Source organism: Cupressus sempervirens, chromosome 1, assembly GCF_028749045.1.
Source record: "Cupressus sempervirens isolate cs-2001-9-10 chromosome 1, ASM2874904v1, whole genome shotgun sequence".
Lineage (NCBI taxonomy): Eukaryota > Viridiplantae > Streptophyta > Pinopsida > Cupressales > Cupressaceae > Cupressus > Cupressus sempervirens.
The window spans coordinates 804,292,377-804,305,284 of record NC_143118.1 but is presented as its reverse complement, the minus strand read 5'-3'; the positions used below and the strand labels follow the sequence as shown (position 1 = coordinate 804,305,284).

The 12,908-nt window shown below is 35.8% G+C and overlaps 1 protein-coding gene across 1 annotated transcript in view; it reads right to left on the bottom strand.

The window, feature by feature from the left end:
* Nucleotides 1-12,908, bottom strand: part of LOC149580312 (CMP-sialic acid transporter 2-like) — a 135,205-nt gene that overhangs the window by 115,711 nt on the left and 6,586 nt on the right. Inside the window, exons 2-5 of the mRNA XM_089813479.1 lie at nt 11,694-11,748; nt 11,529-11,574; nt 11,327-11,438; nt 11,079-11,158 (exon numbers count right to left, since the gene is read on the bottom strand). Coding sequence (XP_089669605.1) covers nt 11,079-11,158; nt 11,327-11,438; nt 11,529-11,574; nt 11,694-11,748 — 293 coding nt within the window. The remainder of the gene's footprint in view (nt 1-11,078; nt 11,159-11,326; nt 11,439-11,528; nt 11,575-11,693; nt 11,749-12,908) is intronic.

The window sequence follows — 12,908 nt, the reverse complement described above, 5'->3', positions numbered from 1 at the left end:
ATTCAAATTGCAGATGTAAATGATAAATTGCAGCAACAAATTATCTCACACCAGTCAATTTCCTTCAGCAATATTAAGCTTCCCAATCATAGTGCAATATAGTGGAGAAGCATAGGCAAATTACTATACCTCAGCAGTAATTTGCAAGATAATTGCAAAGGCAATTTTTAAACTCAAACCCTTATACTTCAGCAAGGGCTGAAAAATTCACACAAACTCAGAATTATCACAAAGACAACAAAACCAAATAGATAATCAAATAATCGGATGATTCATTTGCTTCATGAAGCCACCTCTTATAATCCACTTGGCTTTACCAACCAATCATTAATTAGAAGCTTCCATTTGATTCTTTTAATAAAAAACTTTTCTAGCACATGGCTTCATGAAGATGCTTTTCACTTAGAGGCTTCAACTTTTAAATATAACAACTCCTTACAATTTTATATTTAATACTTGGCTTAGGTTTATAATTAATTAAATAAATGGCCCCATCCAATGATGACCCAACCCTCAACTTAAGCGAAATTATAAAGTTAAATTATAATTTTATAATAATTCATTTAATGATATAATAATAATTTGGCCATTAAAATAATAACTCCCAAAATACTTTTCATTTAAATGTCGTTTGAAACAGGAGTCACTCCTATTATTTCCCATGTGACCAAATGCACTTTTCAAAAATAGAAAGGGCCTCTCTCAATCATCACCCGACTTGCTATAAATAGCAAGCACATGAAACTAAGCCCAAACAAAGTCCAATCTATGTAAAATGAAGACCAAAATGGAACAACTGAATTGCAAAGAAGACAAGACATTTTCGTAGCCAAGCCTCTGCTTCTTAAGACCCTCTATCCACAATAATTAGCCTATGAGGATCACAATAATAGGCTAATCTCTCAAACTCTGATGCTGACAAAAATGGGCACATCACAATAATATCTTTGGAATCTCAATGTCTCTAAGTCGCCAGAAAAGGGTCACCTAGGAGACAGAATCAAAAGCCTTACAAAAGTCTACATAACAGCTATAGACTTTCACCAAACGGTGTCAGGGCTCCTCAATAATAGCTTGAAGCATGAAGATATGGTTTGCGATTTGATAGTTTGTCTGAAACCCAACCTAACCCTTGGCCCGACAAAGTCTCCTCTCAAGCTCTTTGGATAAGATAGTGTTTAGCACTGTGGTATACAATTTAGCAAAGTTCCAATTATGATGGTCTTGTAGTTACCAAGGTTCGAAGCCACCCCGGTCTTATATATCGGATAGATCACATGCCTTGACCAAGAATCAAGGAAACCAATGTACACCACCCTGTTAAAGAGCGCGCAAAGGAAGGATCCCAAAACCAAAACATCGAGCTTCCTAGAATCTAGCCTCATCTGTCGCCTTACTGCATCTCATACATCTAACGTCCTCATAGATCCTGGAAGGAGTGAGTAAGTGGCAATGAGGAGGGGGTGACACAAATAGGTAGCTAGTCGGGTATATCATCAAGGGTGGAGGTATGGGCAGTCAGGGAGCCCAGGTCCAAGGTGGAAGATTGGGGGAGATGGCAGGGAAACAAGATGCGCCAGAAAGGCTTGGGGTCATGGATGACTGAGTCGAAAAAGGGTCTGCACTGAGAACCGATGAACAATTGTTTCTTTTGGCCAAGAAAACAGTGGTAAGAGAGCCGCAACTGGGTGAAAGTGCGGGAGTCAGTAGCGAAGGTTAAACATAAAGAGCCATGAAAGGTTTTACAATCGTCATCATACTACTTGTTCGTAGGACAAGTGTTCCAACACTTGGGGTTGAGGAAGGAGTGAGCGATATAGTGCAAGATGGAGAGGAGAGTTGGCTCCTAGGTTGCAATGGCTAATAAGTCGAACATGGAAGACATCTGGCTAAAGTGAGTGAGGTAGTCATGGGAGAGGAGCCCTCTGAGATGGAGGATAAAGAGGTCACAATGGCTCTTTGAGAAGCAAAAGAGGGTGTAGCGGCAAGACACCAAGAAAGGGGGGCGTACGAGGGGAGATGGAGGATGGGGGGAAAATCAAAGCCCTAGGATGAGGACGACATGATTGGCTAACAAAAGGAGAAAGATAGTAAAACTATGGACAAAGGGGATGAAGGATGCGCAAGCAAGAGCATAGTCAACCACACTCGCTCTACCACAATTAGGCTAGCAAGTAAAGGGCTCACAATCAAGAAAGCATGAGAGAGCAATTCAAAATCACTAGCTTGGAAGACTCACAAAGCCAAAGGAGGTGAACACCATAGTAGAAGAGAGGCCCACAACCATCCTTGAAAAGGCATTGAAGGCCCAAGCTGTCAAGATTTGTCTCCGCAATACAAGTCAGGTCCGATTTGCAGTAATGAAAAGGAGTTTGAAGGAACCTAGTGCGTGCCTTGAAGTCCTGTAAATTGATGATGCCACCAATAGCCACAAACTTGGAGATGCATTCATGCAAGTCCATAAAAGGGTCTCCACCCTCAATATTGTGCAAGGCATAAGACGAAGAGGCCAACGGGGAGTAGCAGACAGCCACAAAGATATCATGGTGGTGGCAACCCATACATCCAATATGGATCAAAAGAAATCTAGTAGAGGTGTCGAAAAGCACAACTAAGGTACAGCTGAAAAGGCCATCCCTAATCAAACACAAAACACCCCCAAAGCCGTGAACACCACCAGAAGCACAGACCTCATCTTTGCAAATGGACAACCATTGGTACCTAGCAACCAGGAAGAGGATAGGCAGGGCTCTCGTGAGTCTCCATAACAAGCACAATATTTACAGATCCCACTGCATCCCAAAAAAGACCCAACAATGACCATATAAAGCCATTACCATCCCAACAATTGACAAGTAAAGAGCCAAATGAGGGCCCACACTTGCCCAACTGCTAGCAAAAATTGAGTGAAGTTATTAGTGAATAAAGTTGTAAGGTTAGTGGTAATTTGCAATTGAATTTTCAAGCACAGTATTTTAATTTCATATATTGTTAAGAAATCCCAAAAAAGTAAATAATTCTGAAAAAATACAAAAACAACATATATTTGCAACAACAATAAAATTTAGTGATAGTTGAGACAAGGATAGAACCACTAGAGTTCTTAAACTAGTATTAAAAATTACATGTTAAGTGTTGAGGATATTAATAGACAAACATCTCCCTTATTGTCAACAATGACAAATGGCCAAAACATAACTCCACCTGCTAAAGCACTTTTGTCCCCATGAGAGGAAGCCTCCAAGCATTGATCCAAAAAAGTGTAGCCATGCGAAGTACTGGACCAATGCATACACCAATGCACTTAGTGAGCACTAGGAAGGGGTAAAGCACCCAACTTCCCCCTAACATACTCAAAAGTATCCTTGTACAATTCGCTCCTTTGTAGGCACATACTCAAGTTTAACTTAACCTTCTTCAACCTTCTCTCTGATGAAGTGATACCTGATGTTAATATGTTTTGTTTTGCAATGCATCACTAGATTCTTTTACATACTGATAGCGCTAGTATTATCACACATGATAGGAACCATTTCACAAAACTAATTCCTACATCCTTTACAATTTATTTCATCCATAATATTCGAGTACAACATGAGGATACTGCAATATATTTTGATTCAATAGTTGATAAAGTTACAAAATCATGCTTCTTACTTAACCAAGCAACTAATCAAGAGCCAAGGAAATAGACTCCGCCACTCATAATCCTTTAGTTATCAAAGCATCCTACCCAAATTGCATTTGTGTCTGTCAATGAAAAATATGATTCTCTTGCATACCATAATCCCATATATCTTTCCTTTCAAATCTAAAAATCCCTTTTATTGCCATAACATATGATTCGTTCACTTCTTTTTTAAATCTGGTTGTTAAGCATACTGCATACATAATATCTGCTCTAGTAGCAATCATGTACAAGAATCCTTCAATCATCGATTTGTATTTACTTGCATATGACTTCGGTGAATCATCCCACTCAATCAACTTACAATCGGTAACAATAGGAGTTGAAAAAAGTTTTGAATTCTCTAAACCAAACATCTTTAGCAATTCTTTCACATACTAGGATTGAGAAATGAAAATGCCTTTACTATTTAAACTCACTTGCAATCCAAGAAAGAAATGCAATTCATTGATCATTGACACTTCAAATTTCTTCTCCATTTCTTCAATGAATTTCTTGCATTTCATTTTTGCCTTCAAAGATGATGTCATCCGCATACATTACAACAATCAGAATTTTATCTGAGTATAGATTGCTGACTGCTCAACCTTTCTTGATTCCTTGACTGATCAGGTATTTATCTAACTTACTTTAACAAGATCTGGGTGTGTTCTTTAATCCATACAATGCCTTCTTCAATCTGCATACTACATCAAGATCCTTTTTTTATTTGAATCCTTCTGGTTGCTCAATTTACACTTCTTCCTTCAATTCTCTATCCTTCAATTCTCTATTTACGAAAGCAGACTTCACACCATCAAGTAAACTTTGAACTTTTTCAATGCTGCATATGCCAAGAACATCCTAATAGCCACCATCCAAGCATATGTCTCACCAAAGTCGATTCCTTCAATCTGAGAGTAAACTTGCATACCAGTCTTTCCTTGTTTCTTACTACCTTTCCATTTTCATCTAGCTTATTTCAATTCACCCATTTTGTACCTATCACATTTTTATCTGTCAGTCTAAGTGAAAGTTCCCATGTCGGATTCTTTTCAATCTAACGAACCTCTTCCTTCATTGCATTAGTTCAACTTGGATCGTTATAAGCTTCATTCTTGAATATGATTGTGATAGATTGTGATACAATCCCTCCACATAATAAACATTGCCGGTGTTATTCTTTCCATCAAAAGTAATTGATCCTTTACCGACAATCTATGTTGACTTATCATTCCCAAATCTAACAAAACCACCATAATATTTGTCAAGTGATACAAATTCACTTTTATCTCCAATCATATGATGAGAACAACCACTATCAATTAGTTGTTTATTCTTATTTCTTCAAAGCAATTTCAACATTATCAGCCTTAGCACATATGTTAGAACTTAGAAATATCAATTTCTTATTTTCTTCTTCAGCATAAAACAAATAATCTTCTCCTTCTAACTAATCATCTAAGATACTAGCACCTTCATTCACATAGTAAGCCTTTTTGTTAAACCTTTTGGATTTCTGTCTAGGGCCTCTTTTTGGACATCTACTATCTAAATGACCAATCTTACCACATCTGCAGCATTTTAATGTAACATACCGATGTACTTGTCGGTAACTCTCTTCAGTCTTCTTGCAAAAATTTCCCTCTTTTCTTCTCCACCATCACTGCTAGTTTCTTCTTCAGATTTAGTTACCTTGAAAGCTATCTCGGATCTGCTCTTATCTTTGCCAAACTTTTCTAGCTCAAATGTCGTTAAGGGGCCAAAAAATTGTTCTTTGGTGAACTTTTTCGGATAATAAACCTCCTCTATCACCAAGATCTTATCACTGTAACAATTAGGTAGTGTCATCAAGATCTTTATCCATGAAGTATTCATCAGTTATGGTGCCACCTTCATTCTTAACTTCGTCCATAGCATTCTCAACTCTCTGAAAGTAGCTTTTAATGTCTTCATCATCTTCCATCCTCAAATTCTCGTAATGTCTTTTAGCTGTTAGCTTTTTAGATAATTTAACATTATCGTTTCCTTCATAGATTTCTTTCAACTTTTCTCAAACTTCATAAGCAGTCTTCAAAGAAATTAACCTTGTCTAATTCAGTCTTTGATAAATCACTACTAACTGCATACCTTGCTTTCTCATTCTCCTCATAAGCTTCAATTTCATCTTGAGTTTGCAGGCCATTTTGAGGAGAGGGAACACATACTTTGTCTCCACATGCTCCCAAGTATTGTAGCCAACCAAAACCAAGAAACCTTTCGTATGATCTTTTCATGAGTTGTAGCCGGATCCATCGAACATAGGGATGTTCAATTTGAGAACCATCAAATCTTCCTCAAGCCATTAAGCTCTCAAACGAGTAACAAAGCTCTCACACAAATTGTTGAATAGGTTGAAAGATTGAGAGGGAGGTGAATCAGGTATTCCCACACAAATTGTAAAACTTTTCTGTCAGTAAACTTATAAGAAAATAGTAACAATTTGATCTACTGGTTAAGTACATTAAATATCAACAGAAAATATAAACATGAAAAGCATGGGAACACCAACATAGAGAACACCAAGATTTACAAGGAAAACCAATACTGGGAAAAACCACAGAGAACCTAATTCTCATAAAATGAAAAATCTATTAGGGTGATATCGATTAAGGTGATTTTTACAAGAGACTCATTGTAATTGGCTCACCGCCGGTAGGCTCAATGCCAATGTGGCCAACTACCCAGAAGTATAATGAAAGCTCACTGCCAATATAGTCAAGCTTATAGCAGAATATGTGAAATGAAAGTTGAATCTACCACTAAACACAATCACCAATACTCTGCAACACAATCGGCCACTATCTGCACCAACTCATAATAATTGTCACAATAGATTCGCGCTTACATCGCATATATCTCGCATACAAGCATCATGCATACTCACAAGCTGAAATCTTCACTCTACTTAAACTTCTCGTTGCCCTCACATCTATTGGCCAAAACAGATTTGAAATAGGTCACAACGAGACATTCCTGCAGTGGGGAAGGAATGAAACATCGACCACCTCTACCAAACAAACCACCTCAAAATTTCCAACACCCAACACCATCAACACAATCTTTGGTGCCAATGGACATGATGGCATGTTACAATGCAGCAGCTGGGACCTACCACAAGTAACACACTTCACCTTGGATCGACCCAAAAATATGATCCAACATTTTTGCACACCAAGTAGATCTGGCAATGCCAAGTAGATCTACCACCAAGACAGAGAAAGACAAAACCTTTAAAGCACAACCCTCAGTGAATGCTTCAACCAATACACAGACTGTCAATACAAATCATCTAATATACAACCAATACACGAGATCTATCAGTGCACATCAACTGACAGAAAACTTACACACCAAGAGGCTGGAATAGTGTTGATCAATGACAACCATTAATGACAACAACGTGGATAGCTTCAACTTCACACTCCAACAGTAGCAATCAGATATATCATGCATCTACCCAAACTATTTTAATCATAAAGAAACACATTTTAATGCAATATGAAGACAGAAACAGGTCTCCTTATTCATATATTCAATAAGCCATGTACATTCCTTATATCATTGTTGTACTCTATCTTTCTCTGTTATCATTAGTCCCATTTACATTATCAAGTTATATATTGGCCCCTTGAGACTAGATGTACTATATATATTTATATCTCTTGTTAGGGATGCAACCATTGGATAGCATTTATTCTGTCCTAGATATCTATTCTGTATTACACCCTTATCTCTCAGGAATGGTATCTATATCTTGTTTTTCAGATTATAAATGGATATATCATTGTTGTTCTCAGCTTCTTAATCAAATTCGTGCTAAGAGATGGTTGATGTGATAAGTGTAAGCAATTATATTTTAAACATGACCTTTAAAGTTCAATCAGATAAATGTATTCATGAATGTTTATCAAATCTAAGCTCTAGACAAATTTGGAGTTTGATGACATAATATGATGAATGAGAATGCACCATCTTCCCTCTCACTGTACATGCCTATATCTATAATCACGTGTGATTGTAAATTAGAGGTTTTTTAGATATTAAAGTGGGTTTTTCTTTATCATTGAAATCTTTTATTATATTACTAAATGTCGTGTGTTATAATTCTTTTGGAATAAATGGATCGTAAATTTCATACTAATAATGGAGCCTAACTATGAGCTCAACTTTATTAAAATGTGTGATCATGAATTGAACATCTTTATAGCACAATCGATTCTCCATACCACCTACAAACATACTGTGTAATGTACCGTGTAAGAGTGATGTTTGACAAATGAGACCATATAATCTATGAAATTATGCTTATATATAGGTTATCACACTAAATAAAGATCAAACATTTAATGATCCAAAATTACAATTGAAATATTTTACAACAGAATAGAGGTATATTATATGTTTTTCATTAATACATGTGTTAAAGTAAATTAAACAAAAACTTGTGAACAAGGTTACCCCAAGTTTTCAGGGTAGGGGACGGGTTTCCTTAATGCCAATTTTGAGAATAACAGGAGGATGGCTACATAAATGTAGAAGGAATTTAAAACATATGGGGAAATTAAAAATGTCTACATGAAAAAAGATATGCATATATTATATTCATACAAAAACTTTGATACACTGTGCGTATATATGTTATAAAACCTTAACATATGATATTTGTGATCAGGAATCAGAATTCACAAACAATACTCTATATGCATTCAAAGTCAGAATTCACAATCAATACTCTATATGCATTCAAAGTCGGAATTCACAGTCAAAACGTTATTAATAAATTATAGTTAATAAGTGGTCCCATTTAATTATTTGCACATCATCATTAGACAATTGCGTATAGCCATTTACCATTCCTTTGGTAAATAATGGTTAGAGCTGTATTCTCCTAGTCCACAATAGTATGCTTCCATTCCACAGCTTTCCGCTTTTTCTTACAGCTATATGCTTTCATTCTACAGCTCTATAGTCATACTTTTGTTCATCCTAAAGCTGTATGCATTGCATGTTTGCTCATTGTGGGAAAAGTGTTTTATTTGTATATCTTATTCTACAGTTGTATACTCTCTAAAATCTTTATGTGGGTAGTAGTCACACATTGGCAAGTCCAAAAGAATTCACTGTCAATATCAATAAAGAACATTTTTTTTATTGTTAATTTAATTGAGTTTTCTAAGTGGTTGTTTGGCTAGGGATGTCCAGCTGTCTTCGGGACAACAAAGAATATTCCAAATGTCCCCTAGCCATGCCAGAGATGGCCACACGTCCCTGGCATCAGGCAGCACTATCTGCAGGGTAGGGAGAGAGCTTTTAGACTCGTGAACACGTGCCTGGATAATGTAACTTAAGATTTTGAGAGTCCACACACGGTCTAGCGGTGAACTAGGGTGGCCTTCATTTAGGAGGTCTTAAGTTCCACTCTCACCTACTAATATATATGGTTTGGCCCACTTTTGTTTGAAAAAATGCAACCTAAGATTTATTTTTTAATATAGAATGAGGATGTGGCAATTATACATGTACAAAAGACATAAAATAATATATAAGTAGTGGCAAAGGTAACTTGGTTCATGAATATAATGAAGGATTATAAAGTGTGATATCAACCAACAAATGCTAAGATTATACATGTAAGTTTTAAAGCTGAGAGATCTAATTGTGGAGATCCTAAATAATGAAAAATATAGAGGATTGAGATAAGTTTTCTAGATATGCAAAAACATAGAGCATGTAGTACCTAAGAAATGGAAATACTGTGTTAGCAATAGGTGCAACACTTATATAAAGCATTCTTTTAGCTAACTTATTGCCTATTGTCGTAATCATATGATTGAAATGAGTTACCGCACGAGTCTGAAATATGAGTTAAAGAAAAACTAAGAGAGAATGCATATTGGCTAACATCAAAGCAATTTAGCAATATATCATTTGGTAGCGATAATATCAAGCAAATCAGGTAATTCAGTAAGATAAAGGCCAGAAATGCCAAGAAAAGACAAAAAAAGAATAAGGTATGGCATATCAGTTGGATGAATGTAAAAATTGTAAATCAAATAATGTCTTTTTATTTGGAATTTCTTACTGCAATACTCTGTTGGCAGATTTTGCTCTATGGATAAACTTGAAATGTCTCTGAAACCTTGTAATTGGTCCTAGAATATTTAGGAGCCTTAGCTTTTCAAACAGTGCTTCATGGAATTAGAACTTAAGTCATTCTGGATTTAGGAAGAGGCAAATTGTAGGCTGCTGGAGATCATACCCATTTTAAACTTTTAGGTTTACCTGATTTTCTTGATTATCACCCATTTTAGGTATTTCGCTGCATTAAAGTCCAAAATGGGGTCATTTTAGGTTTGACACTGCTCAAAAAGCACTTTACTCCAACATTGAAAAGTCAACAAAATAAATGTTGTTTGCCAAATTTGCTATAAATTCGTTGAAATTCTGCTCGGGCTCTGCTGACATTTAACACATTCACTACAATTTCACCCAAAATCAACCAGGGTTTGAAATATCAAATCTACAGAGAATTTTGCAGTCAACAAACAAAATTGATAAGACTTTGAACCGACTACTAATTTCAAGGAATCGAATGTCGAATTTGAGGATTTTGGAGCGAATACAGCAACTTAGTCTAATATATGTTACAGGTATGTTCTATTCAATATCTCTATATGAAGATACATTATGAAAGAATGGGTGGATGGACTTGTAATTTTCAAACGATTGAATTAACTTATTTGAGTCGAAGTTCACAATGTTGATTTAATAGGACAGTGGTGATACTGATATCTATTAAAAACTTGCTGTAGTGATACATTTCTGAAAGTATGAAAATTAAGTCTAAGTTTAAAAATATGTACATTTGATAATTTAGAATTGTTACCACTGTTAGATGGGACAACTTAAAAATATTACTACTGCTAGGTAAGAAAAGATATGACTACCATTGACAGATATAATAAGATTCTAACGCTGCTAAAATAGAAATGATTACTCAAATTATATAAATATTTGTTATTCCAATTGAAAATTGACAAACCAATAAATAGATTTTGTTTATTAAAATTACATTAAACAAATAACGAAAATGTAGAAAGTAATAAAAAAAAGGTAAAATCCCCCAAACTTCTCTAGACTTCTAGGACATCCACCCGTGGAACACTTGTTCCGTTGCTTCTCATTTGTTTGCGTGAGTTCTTTGTTTGTAAAGCTTACTTTGTGGTAAGGTAAATTCACAGTGCTTGAGAATACGTACGACTCAATAATCTGACCGACTGGGTATTGTTTAATATCCTATATGTCAACTGTACTCATACTAAGAAACATAACATAAGAAATTACCAGTTAAACAGGCCTGCAAAATTACTTGTTATCCTCTGTGATGCCTTCTCTTTTCCATATTAGAATGACAGCAACCAATGAGAACACACACTTCAGCGTCTCGACCTGCAAAATATAATATGTATTGCTGTAAATGCGTGAACCGACATATATGCAGACAAAAAGAAAGCCGGACCATAAATGAAGTCGAGCATTAATTTTGTGTATACGACTTGAACATTCGATCAAAGGGAAATCTTATGCGGTGAACAAAAAATCCGATTATATGCCCACCATAAAATTTGCCGTCGCAACACTGTAGTCATACTTTCCAGCTCGTTTGGACCATGCAATTAGAATTCCTTGTGAACTAGTAAGCACTGTTAACGCAATTATCACAAGCGACCTGAAAATTAATTCATAAACAGAAAAGAATTGGGTAAGTAGTGAAAATATACCCACGCAACCAATGGAATTACTAATTCAAACTGCTTACTTGCGTTTCCATTCCAATCCTTCTCGGACACCTATTTGTGGATTATCTGCTCAGTATGCACAAAACACACACATCCACAATACAATCTTTAGTGCCACAACGATCTGAGTGTTGATGACAGCTAAGAACTGCTGTAGGAATTTCAAGCCAGGTTAGAGATACTACCGGAATCGGATTCAAGGTGTGGATCTTCAATATCTGCTTTGCTCTGCTTCTTTTCCTGGGATAGCAAAGATAATCCGTAGAAAACTGCCTCATTTCCAGAAAGATAATTGTACAGACATAATATTCAATGGACAAAGAATCGCAATTAAAATTTGAAATATTACTTTTGCGCTTCATCTAACGAGGACCAGTTGTTAATTCAATTATAGCCTGGATTTAGTATACTTTTGAGAATATCACATATTGCATGAGTACATCTCACATGATTCAAAACTGGCTTTCTAATACATCTACCGCATCATATTATTGAATCCCTATTACATAGAGAAGTCCAGATTTTAACCTGGAGAATTTCAGGACTCTCCTAGAGTAGGCAATACAAATGACAAAACAGGAGTTGTGGTAACAGATATTTATTCGGCAGCTTTTCAGATACGCATATATAATATATGCCTGTATACGCCATACAAATCGAACACACATATTGTATAGAAATATAACACAAACAAAGAACAGTTTCCTAATGGCGCGCTGAGAAATCTGTTTATCATTAAAAAGATACAGACAAATATTTTATATATTCTACCAGCAATCACTTATTTACTAGCATAATGGCTGACACACACAATAACACTTCTGACAACCATCAAATATTCATGTGATTTCTTGTAAGCCTGAAAGAATATTAAGGTATACAAACCTAGTTTTACATATAGTCTTCCCAAAAAATAAGCTATCTGAACCCTTGTTCTACAACATCGAAGATAAATCGCTTCTTGTTGAGTGCGATGTCTGAGACAATGGTGATAAACCTCTATCTGCTTTATTTGACTGTGAAAGAGTGATTCGTGGACAAAAAAATGTCACTTTGATTCTCACCATTAATTAAAGAAGGCCCTGTACTGAAAGAGTAGCCAGCCAAGTTATTTCATCCTTTATAGTTGATAAAGTAATGGTGGATTGTCTTACAACACCGTGAAATAGCACAAGGATCAAGAGAGAGAACATAACTTATAGCTGATTTTTGGATATCTACATGACTTGTTCGATTTGAATTTCAATATCCAACAAGTTGTACGTCTCCGCAAGAGGAATAACAAACTATCATAGTCATGGTCCGTCTTACATATCTCAATATACTTTGTACTTCCATCCAATGTAGTACCCTAGGAAGAAAGAAAAATTGTGAAATCACCCCTATCACAGAAGAAACAT